Raw genomic sequence first — 23,769 nt, 5'->3', positions numbered from 1 at the left:
TCTTGAATGTAAATAAAATGCAGAAAAAATAGTAAACAAAAAAAGGATGGCTGCAAAAATTTAAGATGTAGGCGTATACTCAGAATACATTCTGAAATAGATACAGAGGCCTTTCTCTTTGCTACATGTGCACTCTGTCCTTCCATGCCCTCATTTAACAAAGCAGCGACTGGCTGAAAAAACATTTAATGTTTAATAGGAATCCTTAAAAAAAAAATCTAACAACCAGTTCCCCTTTCCAGACTTTGCAGGCCTTGCGGGGTATCCTTTGTGGATGGAGTGGGGAGAGGGTGGCCTTTAAAAATCATACAACATAGAAGCTTTGTATATAAACCAAAGCATGCTCAGAAGAAAATGTTGCTTACAAAACCACATCATTTAAAAAGTGAACGTTTGCCATGGATTGCATCCCAAAAGAGAACACCTGTTAGTATTTTGGGGCACGACCCTCAGATTTTTATTCTCTCTGGAATAGTAACATTCATGCAACTCTGCACAATGGTGTTCTATCTTGAGTTAGGAAACTGGTCAAAAGGAAGTGAGCCTTACCTTTCAGCAGGTCACGTGGTCCCATGTGGCCCATCACTTTCACCTGTTGTTCACATTGAAGGAATACAGGTGATGGCGGGGAAATCATATCTGCTTTTCTTTCTCTGCTGCTGAACACACACATGGAACTCCAAAGCATGTACAGTCCCCTTTGTATTTTAAATTCTCCCATGCAGAGCAAACCTCACCATATAAAGGGGGTGTGGAGAAGGCAGGCATGGTGCCCATTTGCCCTGTCCTCTGGCCCAGCCTTTGTTCCCACGTGCATGGGGCCACTCTCCTGGGGAAGCATTACTTTGTCTCAGTCTGTCAGTCTTTCTAATTTTTAATCTTCTCCTCAGCATCTACTCTCTTCCCCCAAACCTGGCTCTCATCATTCTCTGATCCATCACTTTTTGCTGTGGAGGAGAGATAATTCTAGTTTTGAGGTGGAGGGGAGAAAGAAAGCCTTCATCCTCCTTGGGAAGCTGTGAAATATCCAAGGAATGTTTGGACATCTCTCATGATGAGGTGGGAGGGGTAATACCCCCTGGCCCACCTACCACAGTATGCTAAAGGAGCCCTGTCTCCCTAGGGTTAATATAAAAGCCTTGTCTTCCCTTAGCCTGTGATACTCTACAGCCAGAAGCAATAGGATGATTGTACCACATACGTATGCCATTTTTTAAAATTCAAAAGTGGGAACTTACTACAAATATTTACAACTTTAATTCTTAAAAATATAGTTTGGTTATTTTTCTACGTGTACACACATGGATGTATCTGCTTTATTCTCTTTTAACAAATTCATACTAATCTGCTATCACCCTCACCCGGCAAGGACGACAAGACGCCCTGGTTCGGATGCATCTTCTCTCTCTTCTCTCTCTTTATTTCCGCAAGTCTACACACTTATATACGCTTACATGACCAATCAGCGAGCAGGGTACAGGAGGTAGCGAATCAGGCTGTGCACCTAAACGAACAACTTCGCTAGCAACCAATGCTGTTTACTTCCTCTTTGGGCATTCTGCTTAGTCTCACGAGGCAATCCTAAGCTGGCAACTAGCCAGGCGCCATCTTTTAATGGCGGAGGCCGCCCTGGCCAGGGGCCTGCCTCCGACAATCTGCTGTATTGCTCCAAAATTAGCCAACTCCATTTTAATGCACCCTTGGTATCGTTCCCATTTTTTTTACTGAAAAATGAGAGTATCGTCAACCTTCACTGGACATAATCAACACCTTTCTTCTTTTCTAATCTGAAAGGCAATAGTAAAAGGTTGGGTCAGAGTTTAATTAATTATTTAATAATTTTTGAACCATTCCATAACACGTTACATGACCTGTATTCATCTTACTTTGTATGTTGGCATTATTCCATAACCTCCACTTCCAAGCTAAGGGACATAGTCAGTCTACAGCTGTTTCTCTGGGCACTTTTTTCCCCCTCACATTTGGAAGACAGATTAGAAGGGTTAACTCCCAGGTTTTTGACTTGAATCACAGGAGGGTGGAAAAGCCCTTTGACTGGAAAAGGCAGAGAGAAGTGACTTGAGACAGAGGGAAGAAATTGAAAGTTGTGTTTTGGCCATTTAAAATGTGAGAGGCCCGTGAACAGGCCTAGTGGGCAGATCACAGAGGTACTTCCGTATATGAGGCTGGAGCACAAGGTAAAAGGATTCATGCTGGAGAGAAGAAGCAGGGACTGTCCTCTGAGAGGAGATACTTAAAATCTTGAGACTGGATGAAATCACCGAAGCAAGGAATATATAGGGAGAAGCAGATATTTACTCAATAGTTTGAAAGTACTGATGTCAGTGTATATGAGGCATATATGAAAAAAAATCTCTTTATGAAATCCTAGAAGTGGAAAGAAATAATAAAAATAGGGTTTTTGCCTTTATAATCCCTGTTTCTCTTGTCAAATCTCAGAAGTTTAATACTGGCCAAAGAATCTGTCTGACCTTTAGGGACATATTGGTGGAAATGTTTAGCTAAGATCCTCTTATGAGTTTGTTTGTCCTTTAAGGTTTTATGGTGTTAGACATTGTGAATAATTGCTAAAATCATGTAGTATTTGTAATATAAGTTCATTTTTTGAATACTTAAAATGTTTCTGACTATATAAGATACCTGTGAAGGTACTATGAAAATATTCTATTGAAGATTGATTTGTGTTTGAAATATTTTCTTTCATTTTATTATAAGCTTCATGATAAAGAGTAAAGTATTTGCAAATGATGGTTGTCTTGAACAATTAAAGAAGTTATACTGAGATATTATGTATAAAAATAATACAATGGACAATAGAACATGATAGATACCCAGATGAATCGAAACTAAGATAATTTTACAATTGTTTCTGATGCTGTTGCTATTAGTAATAAACAATTAAAAAGAGACCTTGAAACTCATACAGTTAGAAATTGTGAAAGTTGGTGGCGCCTGGGTGGCTCAGTGGGTTAAGCCGTTGCCTTCGGCTCAGGTCATGGTCTCAGTGTCCTGGAATCGAGCCCCACATTGGGCTCTCTGCTCAGCAGGGAACCTGCTTCCTCCTCTCTCTCTGCCTGCCTCTCTGCCTGCTTGTGATCTCTCTCTGTCAAATAAATAAATAAAATCTTTAAAAAAAAAAAGAAATTGTGAAAGTTGGTGACATCTGGGTGGCTCATTTGGTTAAGTGTCTGCATTTGGCTCAGGTCATGATCCTGGGGTCCTAGCATCAAGTCTTGTTCGGGCCCTTTGCTCAACACGGAGCCTGTTTCTCCCTCTGCGTGTACTCCTTCTCTCTCTGACAAATAAATAAATCTTTAATAAAGAAATTGTGAAAGTGGAAGTCATAACTGTTTTTCACATATATCTGGAAGTAAAATATTAGGTATATTTTGGGTTACTTTGTGTGTGTGTGTGTGTGTGTGTGTGTGTGTGTGTGAAATTATTACTTAAGATATTAAATCACAAGTTAAAAATAATTAAAATAATAATAATAAATAAATGTTGTTATTGAGCCTACCAGTTACTTTGAACTGCTGTATTTCTATCTGTTCTGTTGTCACAAGATTAAGAGTATCCACAGCCTAAATCAGATCACTGAACTAAGTTAACAAATCAAAAGAAAAGATAATTATTAAAATATCAGTCAGGGGATCAGTTGGTTGCATCCTAAGCTCTATGCCATACATATTAGCTAATTTTTTTTTTTTTTAAGATGAGTGTCTTACCCGTGGAGAAAGATTGGACCTCATTAAGGTAGTGTCATTGGTGTAGAACAGCTCTGGAAAGAGCACTTCCATGGGCTGTGGAGATGGCTGGCTCTATTCCTCCAACTTTTAACTTCCTTAACTTCCTTTTAACATAGGTACACTTGGAAGGCTTGGAGTTACAGTTTTGTGTTGTTTGAGTGTGTGTGCGCATGCGTGTGTTTTATTTATGGTTAAAAGACTCTATGAAAGTGTTACTGGATCATGTAGAAGGTAATATTTTTAGTTTTATTTTTTTCAGTGACAAACATAATCAAAGTAAACTTTTGTAAAATATAAAAGCATGGCACAAAAATTTAACTTAGTGAAAGCATTTTGGCTGGGGACTGAACTGAAGTGGTTGAGGTACATTTTTCTTTTTGTGATAATTTAGCTTTACTATAGGAACGGAATATGAGGCAGCAATGAATGCCTCTAAAACCAGCTCAAATACAGAATCTCAGATGAGCCCCTGATATGCATTGGACTGAAATTACTTCAAAGTTACATTCTTGGGCCCAAAGTGCTAACTCTGTTTTTCTAAGTAAAGATTTCTCCTTACACTTTAGACCAGAGGTTGACAAATGGTGGCCCACAGGCCATCTCCAGACTGTTGTCTGTTTTCTGTTTTGGTGGCACCCATGAGCTGAGAATGATCTTTAGAGTTTTAAATGATTGAGAGAGATGACATTTCCTAATAGTGAGAATTACATGAAATTCAAATCTTGGTGTTTATAAATAAAAGTTTATTAGAAAAAAAGCTATTCATTTACATACTGTCTAAGGCTCTTTTGTGCTAAAATAGCAGAGTTGAATACTTGGAACAGAGGCCTGATGGCCTGCAAAGCCTAAATTATTTATTATCTACCCCTTTACAGAACAGTTGTACAATCCTGCTTCTGAAGTTAGTGATGCCCTAGGCCTTGTGACTCTTCTGTATCTGCCCTTGGTGGATTTACAAGAATGAGGTACCAGACAACTGAATAAAGGGATGGCAAAGACTTACCAAATGCAGTTTTTTTTTAGTTTAACCATTTTGATGTCAGCTGTTTTTCATACTATTGTTAACATAAAACTAACTTTATGAAAATGTGGACAAGAAGTTGAAGAAGTGGAAACAAAAATCACTTATTCCCTGTGTTACATTACTTCATGTCTGGCTTGTTTTCATTTATGTGTTACTTAACTTAAACTTTACTGAGGTGTACTTGATGTATAAAATTGTAAGATGTCTGGTGATTTGGTATCTGGGCACATCATGAGAAGATTCTCCCATCTAGCTCATTAACACATCCACCATATTTATTCCCTTCCCCTTTTTTTGATGAGAACATCTAGTTCTAGTCTCTTAGCAAACTTGTTATACAATATAGTGTTATCAACTATAGTTATATATATATATATACACATGTATGTATATATATATATAGTTATAATATAAACTGTATAGTTATATATAGTTTGACATTAGATCCCCAATTCTTACCCAGTTTATAGCTGAAAGTTTGTACGTTTTACCAACCCCTTCTTATTTCTCTACCCCTGCTCCATTCCCTGACAAGCAATTTGCTACCCTCTGTTTCTGAGTCTGACTCATTTTAAGATTCTACATGTAAGTGATACCATGCAATATTTGTTTTTGTCTGACTTCTCTCACTTAGCATAATGCCTTCAAGGTCCATCCATGTTGTGGCTTGTGGTGGGAATTCCTTCTTTCTCATGACTGAATAATATTCCACTGAATATATATACCACATTTTATCCATTCATCTGTTGATAGACACTTAGATTGTTTCTATATTTTGGCTATTGTGAAGAATGCTGCAATGGACATGGGAGTTCTGGTATCTTTTCAAGATACTGATTATGTTCTCTTTGCATGTACACTTTGGAAGTGGAATTTATGGATCATATGGTAGTTCTATTCTTAATTTTTTTTTGAAGAATCTCCATACTGTTCTTCATAGTGGCTATACCATTTTGCATTCCCACCAACAGTGCGTGAGGGTTCCCTTTTCTCCACATCCTTGCCACCACTTCTCATTTCTTGTCTTTTGATAGCAATTCTAAGAGGTATTACCTAAAGGTGATTTGATATGCAGTTTCCTGATGATTAGTGATGTTGAGCACCTTCAAAAAGTGGCTATTGGCCATTATTTCTGGAAAAATGTTTACTTAGATCCTTCTCTTTGTTGTTGTTGTTGTTGTTGAGTTGTATGAATTGTTTAAAATATATTTTAGTTATTGACCTCTTATCAGATAAATGATTTGCAAATAGTTTCTCCCATTCCCTAGGCTGCCTTTTCATTTTGTTGATGGTTTCCTTTCCTGGGCAGGAGCTTATTAATTTGATCTAGTCTCACTTGTTTATTTTTGCTTTTGTTGCCTTTGCTTTTGGAGTCATCCAAAAAATCTTTGCAAGCAAGACCAATGCAAAGGAGCTTACCCACTATGTTTTTTTCTAGGAGTTTTATGGTTTTGGGTCTTATGTTCAAGTCTTTAATTCATTTTGATTTAATTTTTGTTTGTGATATAACAGAGTAGTCCAGTCTCACTCTTTTCATATATGGCTGTCCAGTTCTTCCGGCATTGTTTATTGAAGACACTTTTCCCATTGTGTATTCTTGGTTCCTTTGTCACAAATTATTTGACCATATATGTGTGGGTTTATTTCTGGGCTCTCTGTCCTTTTTCATTTATCTTTCTCTATGTTTTTAATGGCAGTATCATATTGTTTTGATTACTACAGCTTTGTAATATAGTTTGATATCAGGAAGTGTGATGCCTTTAGCTTTGTTTTTCTTTCTTAAGATGGCTTTGGCTATTCAGAGTCTTTTGTGGGCACATACACAGTTTAGGATTGTTTGTTCTATTTCTATGACAAATGCCATTGGGATTACATTGTCCATTTAGCTTGCTTTAGGTAGTATGGACATTTAACAATATTAATTCTTCCAATCCATGAGCATGGAGTATCTTTCCATTTGTTTATATTTTCTTCAATTTCTTTCATTAACGTTTTATAGTTTTCAGTATACAGATATTTTACCTCCTTGGGTAAATACATTCCTAGGTATTTTTATTCTTTTTGATGCCCTTACAAATGGAATTGTTTTCTTAATTTCTATTTCTCATAGTTCGTTATTATTGTATAGAAGCCCAACAGATTTTTGTATATGGATTTTGCATCCTGCAGGTTTACTGAATCATTTATTAGTTATAACAAATTTTTTGGTAGACTCTTTGGATTTTTTCTATATAATATCATGTCATCTGCAAATAGAGACAGTTTTACTTCTTCCTTTTTGGTTAGGTGCCTTTTGTTTATTTTACTTGCCTAATTTCTCTGGTTAAGACTTCCAGTACTATGTTGAATAAAAGTGGCAGAGAGCTTTTTTTGGTTCAGAAACCAAAAAAAGCTCTCAGCTTTTCATCACTGGGTATTATGTTAGCTGTGGGCTTGTCCTATATGGTCTTTATTATGTTGGGGTATATTCCCTCTATATCCACTTTGTTGAGGGTTTTTATAATGAATGGATGTTGAATTGTGTCAAATGCTTTTTCTGCATCTACTGAGGAGATCATATGATTTTCATGCTTCATTTTGTTAATGTAGTATATCACATTGATTTTCAGATGTTTAACCATTCTTCTATCCCTAGAATAAATCCCACTTAATTAGGGTGTGTGGTCTTTTTAATGTACTGTTGAATTTGGTTTGCTAATATTTTGTTGAGGATTTTTGTATCTATGTTTGTTGGAGATATTGGCCTATAATTTCCTTTCCTTGTAGTGTTCTTGGCTGGTTTTAGTATCAAGGTAATGCTAGCCTCCTAAAATGGAGTTTGGGCAAGGGTTCCTAGCTCTGGCTTATTTATTTCCTTTTAGTTTTTAATTCCGTATGTTGGACACTTTCCTCAGAAATAAGATATCATACCTAACTTTTAAGTTGACATTCTTCCTTTTTTACTAAACATGTGTCTTTTTTTTTTTTTAAGATTTTATTTATCAATTTGACAGAAAGATCACTAGTAGGCAGAGAGGCAGGCAGAGAGAGAAGGGGAAGCAGGTTCCCCACCCAGCCCGGAACCAATGCAGGGCTTGATCCCAGGACCATGAGATCATGACCTAAGCCAAAGGCAGATGCCCAACTATCTGAGCCACCCAGACACCCCAAACGTGTCTTTAAATACACAATTTTCATGGGTACATTGTATTCTCCCTTTGGAAGAATTATAACTTATTTAACTACTCTTATTATTGGACATTTGGGTTCTAGAATAAATAATACTATATTATATGTCTTTCATACAAATAGCTGTCTACATATATTTTTAGAAATATACTAACTGGGTCAAAAGAAATGAATATTTTTAGGTTTGGGAGAATGTTTACCATATGAATATGGTAGGAACAAAATTACTTCCCAGATAGGCTTAAAAATGTCTACACATTTATTTCATCCTTGTCCCACTTAATGCATTATTTTAATGGTTGCCAATACTTTAAAAATATTATTTTAATTTTCATTTATTTAATGACCAGTAGAGTTGTATCTCTTAAATATATGTTATTTTTCTGTGACTTGTTTGTTCTTGTGCTTTACCCATTTTTCTTTTATATTGGGAAGTCAGTATTATTTTTAAAGGCCTATTTCCAAATTAAGGACATTAGCTTTTGGGTATATACTATGAATATATATGTGTATATATTTATAACACAGGTATCATACCTAATTCACCCTAAAATTTTTTTGTGTGTATTTTTGACATAATGGAATTTTATTTATTTTTAAGATTTTATTTATTTATTTGACAGATAGAGATCACAAGTAGGCAGAGATAGAGAGAGGAGGAAGCAGACTGCCTGCTGAGCAGAGAGCCTGATGTGGGCTCCATCCCAGTACGCTGGGATCATGACCTGAGCTGAAGGCAGAGGCTTAACCCACTGAGCCACCCAGGCACCCCAACATAATGGAATTTTAAATGGTTATGTAGTCATTGTATTGATTTTCTCCTTTGTGATTTTTGCCCATCTGTTTTAGTTTTGTAATTTTTTTGCTTTGAAATTTCTTTCCAGTATAAGCATCAGTCAAATATTCCCATATATTTTTTGTGTGCTTTAAATAATTTAATTATTTACATTTCACATCTCTATCTAGAATTTACTTTCACGTGAGTTTATTAACAAACTTGATCTCCTACCCCCTTTCTTTGCCAATTTTTCTGGCAATTTATGTGGATAAACCTATGTTCCTCAGTGGTTGGTGATATTTCCTTTGTAATATAAAAATAATTTAGGTTTACCAGATTCTCTTTCAGGTCTTACTTTTGTGTTCTACTGATCTGCCTGCCAATTCTTTTTTTAGGTCACACTGTTTTAGTTGTTTATTTGTAATACTTCATAGGACAAGTTACCCCTCACTCCACCCACACATCTCCTTTTACAAAATTTCCTTTGGTTGCTTTTTCAGGGGAGGGTGGGGCAACGAGTAGTAGGATTAGTGGTTTCTTAATCCCATTCTTCAATCAAGGCAATAAAAACATGTTTTAGAACAGTAAGGGTTTTTATTTTTTTCCTTTTTCCTGAAACTTGAAAATAGATACCTAGTTTATTCATCCAACAGTTCTATCAGCTTCTCTGAAAATACATTTTAAAAGGTGAATAAAAAGTACAGTTCTGTTTCCAACCTCTGAATAGTTCCACATGTCTTAAAATATTTTTTTTTCCCTTTGCCAGTTTTAGCATTTTGGATTTTATTCTATGACGATATAGCTTTGTTAATAGACTGTGTTTTACTCATTGAAAAAATCATTCCTCAGTAAGAGCTTGATGGAGTTATAGAATATCTTGTTCTTTTGCTGTTGCTGTTGTTGAGTTTTTATTCCATAATCATAAACTTAACTCTGCAATCCAGCAAGACTTGGAATGGGATGAGGAAAACAGGGAATCCTAAGAACTGCATTGTGAATGCGAAGATCATAGGAAGTTATAAGCAGACAGGGTTGAGGGATGTTTTCCTGAGCAACAGAAGGAATGGCCTGATGGTTAAAATAAAATGCAAGTCAGATTTACTGGTTGTCCATGCTGGGCAATGGTGATCTCCTTTCTGGTCTTGCCATTCCTAGACCCAGATCATTCCACAGTTTCATTAGTATTCATGCACTCTTTTTCACTTTTGCCATCTAACCTTATAGTATCAGCATTCTTGGGAACCATTTGTACTGGGCCTAGCATTTGCCATGGACAAGGTGCTGGGACCTGTATAATTGAGGACGAAATTGTCATCATCAAATTTCTCCCTCCAGTGGACTTGTTGCCAGCGCCATTATGGCATTTGGAGTCTCCATCCTGCCACATAAACTCCGCAATAACTTTTTATAAAATAGGAACCTTTATAACCAAATCCCTTCTTCCCAGTGCTCAGAACATGAAAGCTATCTGCTGTCTTTGAGAGTCTGTCTGGAAATAGCTCTCAGGAGATGGGGCGGAAGAGCTCACTGGTGATGGTGATGTCAAAGAATGTGGTGGATTTGAGCATGGTTGCCCAGTGTGGTGTAGCCCCAGGAGGTAGTGATGGTATCTGCAAAGCTATCTTATCCTTGTTCTTTCTTTCTTTTTAGTTATAATTCCAGTATAGTTAATAAACAGTGTTATGTTAGTTTCAGGTGTACAATATAGTGATTCAACAATTGTATACATTATCAGTGCTCATCCATGATACGTGTATTCTTCATCCTCTTCACCTAGTTCATCCATTTCCCCACTCACATCCCATCTGGTAACCACTACTTTGTCCTCTATAGTTAAGAGTCGCTTTTATGGCCTGAGTCTTTTTTTTTTCCCTTTGTTTGTTTTGGTTTTTAAATCTACGTATGAGTGAATTCATGTTATTTGTCTTTCTCTGACTGACTTATTTCATGAAGCATTATATTCTCTAGATCCAGCCATGTTGTTGCAAATGACAAGATTTCATTCTTTTTTGTGGCAGAGTAATATTTTATTGTGTTTCATTCACCACATTTTTTTAAATCAATATATCCGTTGATGGATACTTGGGCTGCTTCCATAATTTGGCTATTGTAAGTAATGCTGCAATAAACATGGAGATGCATATATCTTTTTGCATTAGTGTTTTTATATTCTTTGGGTAAATACTAGTACTGGAATTACTGGATCATATGGTAATTCTATTTTTAATAGAATAACCAACCTCCATACTGTTTTCCACAGTGGCTGCACCAGTTTACCTTCTCATCAACAGTGCACAAGTATTCCTTTTCTTCACATCCTCACCAACACTGTTTTTTGTTGTTGTTGTTTGATTGATTTTAGTCATTCTGACAGGTGGGAGGTGATATCTCATAGTTGTTTTGTTTTGTATATCTGTAATGATGAGTGATGTTGAGAATCTTTTCATTCTTGTTCTTATGACTAGTTTTCCCAAGGTCAAAATAGGGAGAATTATCATGAAAACTATTTCTGAAGCATGCTTGCATTTTATGGGCAATAATAGATTGATTAATTCATGCAACAGATATTTACAGCATCCTCACTATGAGCCAAGCACTAGCATTATGGGTGCTGGACATATGCCAAGGAGCTCTGGAGATAAATCCCAGTAGGAGATATAAACAAACAAATAAAAATATATAATGCATTGTAAAATAGAGGTAAATACTCTGAAGATAAACAGGTAAAAGAAAAGAGTATGGCAGAAATGAGGATGACACTCTTGGGTAGCATGATTAGGAAAGGTCTCTGTAATTAGGTGGTCTTTGCAGAGACTTGAAAGAAATGAAGAGGCAAGTCATGTAAGCTGATAGGTTCTAGGACTATCAAGGAGCCCAGTATATGCAGAAAGGAGTGAATGAGTTATAAAGTGGTGGGAGATAAGTTCACAGAAGTAGCCAGGATCAAATTAAAGGGTCTGATTTTACTGAGGTGATGATTAGAAGCTGTTGGAAGATCCTGAGCAGGAGAATGACATGATTTGAGGTCCTCTGAGTTGTATCTCCATGGCTGCCTTTACAAAAAATGGATGGTGATGCCATCACTAAGGACACTGGGAGAATAGCAGATTTGGGTAGGTAGCAAGAGTTCTGTTTGGACAGGCCACCTTGGAAGTGCCTGTTAGCCACATGAGAGGTGATGTCTAATTAGTAGTAGGACGATGCATGAATCTGGAACACCAGACAAAGATAGCAATACTGGGAGAACATATGTTGATTTAGTACTGTGGGCCTGGGTGAGATCACTCAGGAGTATATTAATTCCCTAGGGCTTCCATAACTAATAACCGTCAATTCCCTGGCTTAAAATAACAGAAATTGTTATTACTCATAATTCTGGGAGCTAGAAGTCCAAAGTCCTACAGGGCCTTTCTCCTTCCCTTTGTCTCTGCTAGCCTCTAAGTCTTGTTGGTGTTCCCTGGTTTGTGACCCCTCACTCTACTCTCTGACTCTCTCTTCTAAGGCACTTGTTTTTGGATTGAAGTCTCATCTGGATAATCCATGACAAACTGCTCTCAAAATCCTTGACCTAATGATGTTTTACAATATAACGCAAGATTCACTCTTTTATCATATAAGGCAATATCCACAAGTTCCGGGGATTAGGATTTGGAGCTGTCTTTTGGGGAGCACCATTCACTCGTCACAAGCAATGGTGTGTGGACTGAAAAGAGAAGTCGTCTGAAGACTAAGCTGGGGGCGTGAGAGCATTCAGAGGCTGGGAAGAGAACTCAGAGCAAGTGAAGGAAACTAAAAGGAGGTCAGTGGGGTGTAAGAAGAGCAGGAGAGTCAGAGCCTGGTGTCTGGGGAGGAAGTGTTTCAATAAGGAGACAATTTGCATATGGAAGGCTGTTGGGTTGTGTAGAAAATAAAGATGGAGCCTTGATGGTGAGACTTGGTTAAGACCCAAGTCATTGGTTAACTTCCAGAATTGTATTCAGAGAGTGGCATACTTACATCTGTTGTGGTCCTCAATGCTGAAACCGGCTTCCACTGGAATATTCTAATCTTGTTTTCACTGTGTGATCAGTGGATGGCCAAGCACATAGAATTTAAAGTTATTTTGTAATTTCTTTTTCTTTCTTCTATTTGAAGTTATGTTTGTGATTGTGTTGTGTCAGCGGTTTGGTTTCTTCAAACAAACTTATATGCTCATGGTAGAAATTTTGGAAATCACAAAAAGAAAAAAAAATTAAGATGGGTTATTTCATTTTAAATTTCATGTAAATAAGCCATTTTTTTTGGCAACCATTTTTTTTTGTAGGACTTTCTTGTTTGCTTATTTTTTTGACTGGGCTTTGAGGTTTTTCTAGAAGCGTTATTGGATTCAGGGATATGATTTCCTGGGAGCAGGTAAAGGATAAGATTGTTCACAGTGTGTTGCCCTATGACTTGGGGTTGACTATTGGGTTTTGGGGTACCAAGGCGAATGGCTGGGTATTAACTCCAGCAAAGCTTTCAAGTAGTTGAAACGGAGACCTTCCCAGGAAAACTGAATGGGAGGAAATCAGAGAGAGGAAGACAAGCTATGAGAGACTCTGGACCCTAGGAAACAAACTGAGGGTTACAGAAGGGAGGGAGGTGGGGGGATGGGTAACTGGGTGATGGGCATTAAGGAGAGTACGTGTTGTGATGAGCACTGGGTGTTACACATCATTAATGAATTGCTGAACACTGCATCAAAAACTAATGATGTACTATATGCCGGCTAACTGAACATAATATAAAGAAATAAAAAATAAATAAATGAATGAAAGGACAGCCTCCCAAATAGAGGTGTCTGTGCTGGTGAATGAAGTGCAGGTAGGTCCATCCCATTTATAGAACATCCAAACAACATGTACTCAAGAGCCAGTGTTCTCAATTTGTCTCCCAGATAGGGAGGCGGGGATTTTTTTTTCTTTTTCTTTTTTTAGTTTCAGAAGCTAATAAGGGAATCAGGTGAATCTTAATACCACGTTAATATTTTCATTTTTATAATGTCTGCATTAAATTTGTGAGAGATCGGGGCACCTGGATGGCTCAGTCATTAAGTGGCTGCCTTCAGCTCAGGTCATGATCCCGGGTCCTGGGATCGAGCCTGGCATGGGGCTCCCTGCTCAGTGGGGAGCCACTCCTCCTGTTTGTGTTTCTGCTCTCGCTGACTTTCTCTCTGTCAAGTAAATAAATAATAAAGAAATCTTTAAAAAAAATTGTGAGAGATCAGAATGAAGGAGAGCAACTCTGACTTGAAGTAAGTTTAGAGGAAAAATCACCAGATTCATCTCAATCTAAAACAGATAGATTGAGGGTAAGATGAAGAACACAGGGACATCACCGAGTGTAGAATGCAGCTTTTTCAGTAGATTCAGGAATAATCTTCCTGAGATCTCCTCTGGATCCCAAAATTAGCACCAAAAGATGGTGATAATAGACTCTGACCAGATGTTTCTTTGATTTAAGCAGCTATCTCTGAAGAAAAGGCCCAGTGAGCTTACTTACTAATCAGATTTCCTCTTGAAGATCTGGTGAAAATTTCCCCATTTTTCTCTTATTTAAATTGCCTATTATGTATAAATTAATGAATATTGGAAAATATAGGCCTCATAAAGATGCCAAATTAATTACTGGTGTTCAAGACCAAATACTAGTAGGGGGAATATATTGTTCTAGAATACGAGGTCTGTATTTTTAGGGAGTTGAGTAAAAAACAGGGAGGAATACATTCTTGTTTTATGATTCTGAATCCTAGAATCTGAGCTGCTGACATAAATTGAGATCAGTACTCTTATCCCACTTTTGACTTTTTCTGTTTTGCCTGCCAAAAGTCCAGATGAGAAAAAGGTCTCAAAAGTGGAAATAAGGAGGCTCATTTTATATAAGCCAGATTACTCGTTAATATATGCCATTAAAGGCTGAGAATGAGTCTTAGAAATTAAAGTTCATTGTATTTATCTTCCAATCAAGCCAAAATTACTGAGAATACCAGATGTTTTTAGAAAATATATTTGGCGTCTTTGGGAACTGGAGGCTACTAAATCATTAACAGCTGCCAAAATGGAACAGACCAAATGCACTTGGAATTTAGTTCTTTTGTAGTTGGGAAGTTTGTGGATTTCCTGGTTCAGCCCATCTAATGAGAAGAATAACTTGCAAACATGTTAGCTGGTTGCACAGAATAAATAATATTGCCAGAGAATATGAGATAGATGGGAGTGAAGAGAAATTTATAAGACTGTGTCATTGGTTGAAGACAAAGGCAATTAAGGAGGAAAATAATAGTGCCCATTGTTGTGTTCCATCAGATGCAGTGGTTCTCAGCCTAGGCACAGTTGGCATTTTGGGCCAGATCATTATGTGTTGTAGGGTTTGTCCTGTGTATTATAGGACGATGAGCAGCAACTCTGGTTTCCACTCCCGGATGCCACAGTAACCTCTCCCCACATGTGACATTGCCAAATGTCCTGGTGGGGGCAGACTTGACCCTGATTGAGAACCACTATGTCAGACTGCATGAAAAACCCCCAAAGCCACATTCCAGTTATATGCTCAAGATAGAACAGAACGAGTAGGAAGGCTTATTGAGAACGTTGGTTGTTGAATATGTTATTGGTATGAGGTTTTATTTGGGAAGCAAATAATGAAGGTGTAATTCCTTCCTGTACACTGTACTGATAATAAGAGATCACTTTTTTCCCAAGCTGGAGCTAAATGTTGTCCAAATGCCCTGATTTGAGTCCCAGTTTTGATATGGCTATGTGATCTTTGGCGCATTACTTAAGCTCTCTGAGCCTGACTTTTCTGGTCTGTAAAATGGAGTTCATTATAGGTTATAGTATAAATCTTTACATATACTTAAACTTCTTTTCATTTTTCTTTCTACCTTTTTTGAATTAATCTTCCCTTACAATGTATCTTTTATTTTAAGTGTTATATATATATATATATATATATATATATATATATATATATTCGCTGTTACTATTAATTCAGTTAAAAAATCAAGAGGGCTTTACCAACCATGCTTATGAACTCAAAATGTTTTGAGTTCAATATAGACTGTTGTTTTTCTCACTGTGTATTCCTACAGTTAGTATAAATAAAGTGCCTTCATATTCTAGTACTTCATCTTTTCTACCAGGCACAGGACCACAACTAACGTAAGTAATATTTATGGTCAAAGAGAAAGACGTCCTTACCTCTGGGCACTTAGAGCTCCATGTCAGTGTTGGGCAAAGCAGAGCGTGGGTTGGATTTCATTCCCATGGACCCACTGCGCAAGGTGCTTCTGTGCCCTGGTCAGTGAGCATGGCCTTGCGGGGTCCTGATGGAGGCATTATTCCTGCAAGGAAACCTGGCTTAGAAACTCAAGTCTCCTTCTCCCGGGTGAATTCATTCAACTGGATTGGGTTACTAGTAATCACGCCACTTATTGCCTCGATTTCTCTGCCTTCACTTACTGTTCTGAAGGGTGGAGGTGGGGTGTTGAGCCCATCACTTGAAAAGTTTGAGTATGAGAGGGAATCCAAAGATATGTAGTCAAACTGTTAGCACGGGGATGTTTTTGAAGCCTTGAATTTGGATGGGATCACTTAGGCATAGTGAGAGGAATAAGAAGACAAAGGAGAGACCTGAATCTCAGGCAACTCAGACTTTCAAGATCACATGAAAATATAGGAATTGGCAAAGGAGACTGAGCAGAACTCAGACAAGGAGGAGGAAAGTGAGGGTGAGCTGTCACAGATGGTAAAAGGAGAGAGTTAAAACCAAAGCCTGTATTTTGTGAATCAATGGCTGTAGGGTAACCTGGTTGTACAAATCATGATAATAATTCATGACCAACTGAAAAATAATGTTAACATTTCCACTCCCTTGCCGACCAACCTCTTGTCTCGTAGGTTAAAGCTTCTGATGCAGATGCCGGACTCTATGGCTTTGTGGAGTATTCTCTTTATGATGGATTCCAAAGCTATGATGCATCTCCTGCATTCCGAATCGACCCACATGATGGGCGAATCTGCGTTTCTCAAGATATTGATAGGGAAAGGGATCCAGCAACCTATGACCTCTTGGTGAAAGCTACGGATGGGGTAAGTGTTTATGCATGAAATCTCAAACATACTCAACAGTGAACCACTGTGTACATATCAGAGAGTACCACTGATTATCAATTAACCAATCCTGGCTCATAAATCACTACCTCTTTCCTTTGCAAATGCCAGACATTATTACAGATCATTTCATCCATAAATAGTTCAATAATATCTATAACAGATAATTACTTTTTAAAAACATGACTACAATAAATCAATGATAATTCTTTAATAAAATCTAATATCGAGTCCATTTAAAATTTCCTGGATTTTCTAAAAATGTCTTTTTAAAAAAATTTTTAATTTAATTTTATTTTTTTCAGTGTTCCAAGATTCATTGTTTATGGACCACACCCAGTGCTCTGTGTAATACGTGCCCTCCTTAATACCCACCACAAGGCTCCCCCAGCCCCCCATCCCTGCCCCTCCAAAACCCTTAGTTTGTTTCTCAGAGTCCACAGTCTTTCATGATTTGTCTCCCCCTCTGATTTCCCCCAACTCACTACTTCTCTTCATCACTTAAAAATGTCTTTTAAAAGGTGACTTAATTGAATTAAGATCCAAATGAGTTCAAAATTGATTTTATTGCAATATCCCTTCAGTTTGGGGCCATAACAGTCATCTCCCCTCTTCCCCCCCACCCCTACCCTGACTTACCTTTTCTCTGATGGTATTTGGTTTTGGAAGAAATAAAATTTTTTGCCCTGTAAATGTTCCACCTTTTGAATGTGGCTAATTACATCCTTGGGATTCATTTAATGTCCTCTTTTATCATATTTCCTATGAACTGATGTTCTGAGCCAGAAACCAGATTAGTTTTGGGTTCATTTAGGTGGTGCTGTGTGTTTCTTACTGTATCGCCAGACACAAGCCATTATTCCATTACGGGGTACAATGTGGTGAAATTTGAATTCTGTTATTCCTTTTGCATTTATTTTATTTTATTTTTATTTTTTTTAATTATAATTTTTTATTTTTTATAAACATATATTTTTATCCCCAGGGGTACAGGTCTGTGAATCGCCAGGTTTACACACTTCACAGCACTCACCAAAGCACATACCCTCCCCAATGTCCATAATCCCACCCCCTTCTCCCAAACCCCCTCCCCCCAGCAACCCTCCGTTTGTTTTGTGAGATTAAGAGTCACTTATGGTTTGTCTCCCTCCCAATCCCATCTTCTTTCATTTATTCTTCTCGTACCCACTTAAGCCCCCATGTTGCATCACCACTTCCTCATATCAGGGAGATCATATGATAGTTGTCTTTCTCCGCTTGACTTATTTCGCTAAGCATGATACACTTTAGTTCCATCCATGTTGTCGCAAATGGCAGGATTTCATTTCTTTTGATGGCTGCATAGTATTGCATTGTGTATATATACCACATCTTCTTGATCCATTCATCTGTTGATGGACATCTAGGTTCTTTCCACAGTTTGGCTATTGTGGACATTGCTGCTATAAACATTCGGGTGCATGTGCCCCTTTGGATCACTACGTTTGTATCTTTAGGGTAAATACCCAGTAGTGCAATTGCTGGGTCATAGGGCAGTTCTATTTTCAACATTTTGAGGAACCTCCATGTTGTTTTCCAGAGAGGTTGCACCAGCTTGCATTCCCACCAACAGTGTAGGAGGGTTCCCCTTTCTCCGCATCCTCGCCAGCATCTGTCATTTCCTGACTTGTTGATTTTAGCCATTCTGACTAGTGTGAGGTGATATCGCATTGTGGTTTTGATCCTTTTGCATTTATTATCTGGAATTCTTCAACTAAGAATGTTCTCTCATCAACTATTTGATTATCCTGAAATACAGTTCATAGATGGGGGGGGAAGCAGGATAATGCTCGATTCATTCTATTTTAACAGTTTTTAGAATAACAAGTTGATGCATTTAATCTCTCCTAAGGGTATAATTATAAAAAAATTATAATTTTTTTAATGTGATTATAAATTCTTGGAATTTCGTATATTTGATGTATTTCATACATTGCTGACATTATTCTCTCTGATGTTCATACTCACCCATCTTAGGTCAGTAATGGCACCTTCAATTTGACTTTTATGACTTTTTTTGGTAAACGTTTAAATTGGCATATAAAATGCATGCATCAAGGCGCACAAATTATAGTACGATTTAGCGGATTTTTGCAAAACAAACACATGCATGGAACCAGGTGAAGAAACATTACCAGAACCTTGGAAGGCCCACTCTTGGCCTCTTGCTCATCCCTTGCTCCCTGCCTTTCAGGTTAATTGCTATTGACGTTCTTTTTTTAAGATTGTATTTATTTCCTTGAGAGAGAGAACATGTAAGAGTACATGAGCTGGGGGAGGGGCAGAGGGAGGAGGAGAAGCAGGCTCCCCACCGAGAAGGGAGCCGATGCAGGGCTGGATCCTGGGACCCTGGGATCCTGACCTGAGCCAAAGGTAGACACTTAACTGACTGAGACACCCAGGCGCCCCCATCACTACTGACTTCTAACAATATCATTTGCCTGCTTTTAAACTTCTAGCAAATAGAGCTATACACTATGTATTTTTATTGTTTCTTCTGTCAAACATTATTTCTAAGAATCATACATGCTGTTGTGTATAGCAATCATTCGCTCATTCTCACTGGTTCATAGTATTCTTTTATTGGAATTTGTGATAATTTTTCATCTATTCTATAATTGATGGCATACATTTTAGGCTGTTACAAAAAGTGTTTCTGTTAACATTCTTATACATGTAATTTGTTGAACAAATACAAGCATTTTTTTGTAAAAGATTTTATTTATTCATTTATTCATTCATTTATTTATTTATAGAGCAGGAGCAGTGAAAGGGAAGGGGGAGGGAGAGAGAATCTCAAGCAGACTCCTTGCTGAGCATGGAGCCCAATGCAAGGCTTGATTCCAGGACCCAGAGATCATGACCTGAGGTGAAATCAAGAGCTAGCCGCTTAAATGACTGAGCCACCAAGGCCCCAAGCATTCTATTTATATGTATATTGAGTATATATTCAGGAGTGGAATTGCTAGACCTTAAGAAAGCCAAACAACTTTTCAAATGGTTGTACCAGTTTATACTTACACCAACAACAGGGTATGAGAATTTCATTTGCTCCACATCCTCCCAACAATTGGTATTTAATGTCGTTTTAATTACAGCAGTCCTGGTACCTAGTCAGTGGTGTATCACATGGCGGTTTTACTTCACATTTCCTTCAGGACTGATGAGTGGAGCACTGTTTCGTATGTTTATTGGCTGTTTGTAGAAGTGGTTTTGTGAAGTGTCCGTTCAGTTCTTTACCCATTTTCTATTGTATTATTGGGTTCTTTTCTTGTTGATTTGTATGAATTCTTATATTTTTGACACTCAAGCCCTTTGTTGTATGTACTTAACTGTGTATCCTTCTTCCATTCTGTGGCTTGCCTTTTTACTCGCCTACTGGTATCTTTTGAGGAACAGAATTCTAATAAAACTTGTTAATTCTAATAAAACTTAGTTTATTAATTGTTTCTCTTTCTAGCAAATTTAGAGGTATTGGCTATCCTTTTTAGAAGTTTATTTAGAAGTAATTTGCTTACCTTAGAGACATGTGGTGTTACCTTACATTTTCTTCTGAAAACTTTTTTGTTTAACCTTTCATACTCATTTTTTTCCATCTAGTGGGAGGAAGGCTTGTTATTTCTTTTTTTCTAATATGGATTCCAAGATGACTGTTCTCTCATCACTGCTTTTATTATAAATCATGTGCTGATGTATGTGTACATCCATTTCTGGACACCCTATTTTTGACTGTTTGTCTACCACTGTACTAGTGCCAGCCTCTCTTAATTGTTTAAGCTCTATAGTAGGTCACGATATTGTATATTCTTTTAGCTTTGTCCTTCATTTTCAAGACTGCCTTGGCTCTTCCTGGCTATTCCATTTACATTTCCAAGTACATTTCAGAAACAGCTTGTTCAATTTTCTTTTTGTTACAGGACGATAACCTACTATAGACACACTATTCTGAATTTTTCTTTTTTCTTTTTTTTGTTTATTTTGGAGACTTTCCTTGTTTCTGTTTTTATCTGCTTACTACTCCTTTGTTGGGTACTGCTAACACCTCTCTGATGTACTTTCTCTTCTGAAAGTAATAGGCAGATCCACCTACTTAAGACATGAGTTGGTGGGGAAAATGAATCTAAATATATTTACCACAAGTAAGCATGTAGAAACTACCATGAAAATGAGGACATTTATATTTCATAAAACTAACATGATCTGAATAGATTTTTATCAACCCCTGACCATGTGGTTTTAGGAATTCTTGCTTCTTTGTAAGAAAAGATGTAGGAAACAAAAAGAGGTATAAATAGAGGAATTTAGGTTAATTCAAATCTACATGATTATTTAAAGCTCAAAATATACACACACAAATATTAATTCAAGACTTCAGAAATATATTTTCCTTTTTTTTTTTTTAAGAGAGAGAGAGAGTGTGTGTGTGTGTGCATGCACATACACAGGAGCAAACTAGGGGGAGTGGCAGAGAGAGAGAGGGAGAAAAAGAGAATCTTAAGCAGGCTTCACACTCAGCATGGAGCCCAATGGGAAGCTTGATTCTATGAACCTGAGATCACGACCTGAGCCAAAATCAAGAGTCATACACTTAACCCACCAAGCCACCCAGATGCCCCCCAGAAATATATTCTTCATAGATCTTGAGATAATCATAAAAGTCCATTGTAGAAGTGAATAACCAGTTTAAATCCAATTCTGTAGCAGTTGAGCATCTGTTTCTAATTAGTTGGTTTCAGATGATCTTGTAAAAGTGTATAAAGAAATTATCTTAATAGAAGTAAAATCATTTAACGCAGGATATTTTTTATCCCCCCAAAGCAGTGCAATTAATTAGGATTATTGGCAGTGGAATAAAAAAAGTCAACTCAGATATTTAATTTAAACCTCCTTGCTTTTGTCTGTTTTCCTATTGAACTTACTCTACAGAAATTAAGAAGAATGCTTTCCTTTTCACTCATCTTACCAGATTCTGTTGCAATGTTCAAGTTCATCTTTAACCATGCCATCTCTCCACAACCCTATCAGACTGAACAAAGGGATCCGTTTTTTTTTTTTAAATTTCCCAGACAAAAGATACTTTATTTGAAAAGATAACCAAGAAAGTGTTTATAAACAGATTATGGGTAGCTTTTTGCTAATTTTTAAGAAATCATGAGATGATCTCTAGGTTGCTGACTGCAATGGTCTGAATAGTTATACCGCACCCCCCATTCATATGTTAAAAACCTAATACTTAAAGTGATGATATTAGGAGGTGGGGGCCTTTGGAAGGTGATTAGGTCATGAGGGTGGAGTCCTCATGAAAGGGATTAACATTCTTGTACTAGGCCTCAGGGAGCCCCTTAGCCTTTTCTGCCAGTTGAGGCCATCAGGAGAAGTTGGCAGGCTCCCAGCCTTCACCAGAACTTGGCTGTGCTGCTACCTGATCTTGGACTTCTAGCTTCCAGAACTGTGAGAAATAAATATCCATTGTTTGTAAGCCACCCAGTCTATGGTACTTCATTAGAGCAGCCGTAATGGACTAAGACAATGCATGGGAGTCATAACCTTCTTCTGTTTAAAAACTCGTGTTGTAGAAGAAAACCCTCTAACAAAGCACAACATATTTCAGTTTCATTTGAACAGAAGCAACTTCTCTGTGGGTACTTCATATTCAAGATCTCACCCTATTGTTCAAGCAGGCCCTGGCACAGACTGGAACTGCTCTGAACCCTGAGTGGTTTGATACTGGTTTCATCCTTATTTAGGGAAGGGCAAGAAGGTGGCTGCCATTGAAAAAAACAGTTTGCTATACTCACAGATTCCAGGATGGAGTTGGGGTGGGGAGGGTGGTGTATGTCACACTGTGGTGTAGGGGTGGGTGTGTGTACAATGGGAAGCACTGGAGTGGGTGAGGAGTCAGAGAGACAGAGAGGGAAAACCATGGGCAGGGGCCTTTATTTTGGTTTCCAAGGGAAGGAATGGGAAAGGCAGAACAGACAGACTTAAGATTGGCTAGTTTGAGTACTTTCAACAAGCTCTGGGGCATAGAGGCAGTCTCTAGCTGTCCTGGTGCTTGACCTTTGGGTGATTAGGGCAGGTGAATAGTGGCCTAGAGTGGTGAAAGCATAGGAAAGGATGTGGTTGGGTTCTGGGCTCCAGATTGGTTGGTTTGCATTTAAAAAGCATGCCCACTGGAACCTGGGCAATCTTCTAGGATCAGCAAAGCCCAGTGTCAAAGCATTAGAACATGGAAAACAAAAGACATGGCTAATACATTGCCCTAGCACAGAGTCTCCTCTTAGAGGGAGGAAGAACTCTTGTATGCTTGAGGCTCTGGCAAAGAATATCTTTGCCTCCACCTTGTTTTACTCAGCGTATTGGAAATAGCACCCAGTGATACTGAGAGAATTCACTATTCAGTTTAACTTTGGTCCCCGCATAGCATCTGAAATCATCAAAGACAGGTTCTGTCATGGCCTGGGCTGTCAGCACTTTGCTGTCTTTGTGTCAGGCCCTGTGTGGTCCTGTGCAGGCGTCACACACCACTGGTAGGTCCTGGGCCAGTGATCCGCAGACTTGCAGTCAGGGTCCACCAGCGAGTACTCTTCCTCTTCCTGTTCCTCCCCACTTTCGTCTCTGGCATCCTCCCCCTCTTCATCTCTTCTCACTGCATCTTCTATCTCATCTCTGTCCTCTTCCAAGTTTATCTCCTTCGGGCAGTCTTGAGTTTGTGAATCCACCTGTATTCAAGTCTGCCAATTTTTTTTTCATCCTGTGGGGAATCAAAATAGTAGAAATCATTCAGGATAAACTGGCAGTCCCTTGTTTCAAACATGCCCCCCTAAACCATAGAGCAGCTCACACTTCCTGGTCAGCATGGCA

General features: G+C 38.0%; 1 protein-coding gene across 1 annotated transcript in view; it reads left to right on the top strand.

Moving 5' to 3' along the window:
- The first annotated feature begins 16,063 nt into the window (after positions 1–16,063).
- Positions 16,064–23,769, top strand: part of DCHS2 (dachsous cadherin-related 2) — a 131,858-nt gene continuing 124,152 nt past the window's right edge. The window contains exons 1-2 of the mRNA XM_045088000.1: positions 16,064–16,141; positions 16,654–16,845. Coding sequence (XP_044943935.1) covers positions 16,064–16,141; positions 16,654–16,845 — 270 coding nt within the window. The remainder of the gene's footprint in view (positions 16,142–16,653; positions 16,846–23,769) is intronic.

This window comes from Mustela putorius, unplaced genomic scaffold (genome assembly GCF_011764305.1).
Source record: "Mustela putorius furo isolate JIRA1106 unplaced genomic scaffold, ASM1176430v1.1 tig00000056_pilon_pilon_pilon, whole genome shotgun sequence".
Taxonomy (NCBI): Eukaryota; Metazoa; Chordata; class Mammalia; order Carnivora; family Mustelidae; genus Mustela; species Mustela putorius.
The sequence above is the reverse complement of the archived record's forward strand: the minus strand, read 5'-3'. Positions and strand labels throughout refer to the sequence as shown.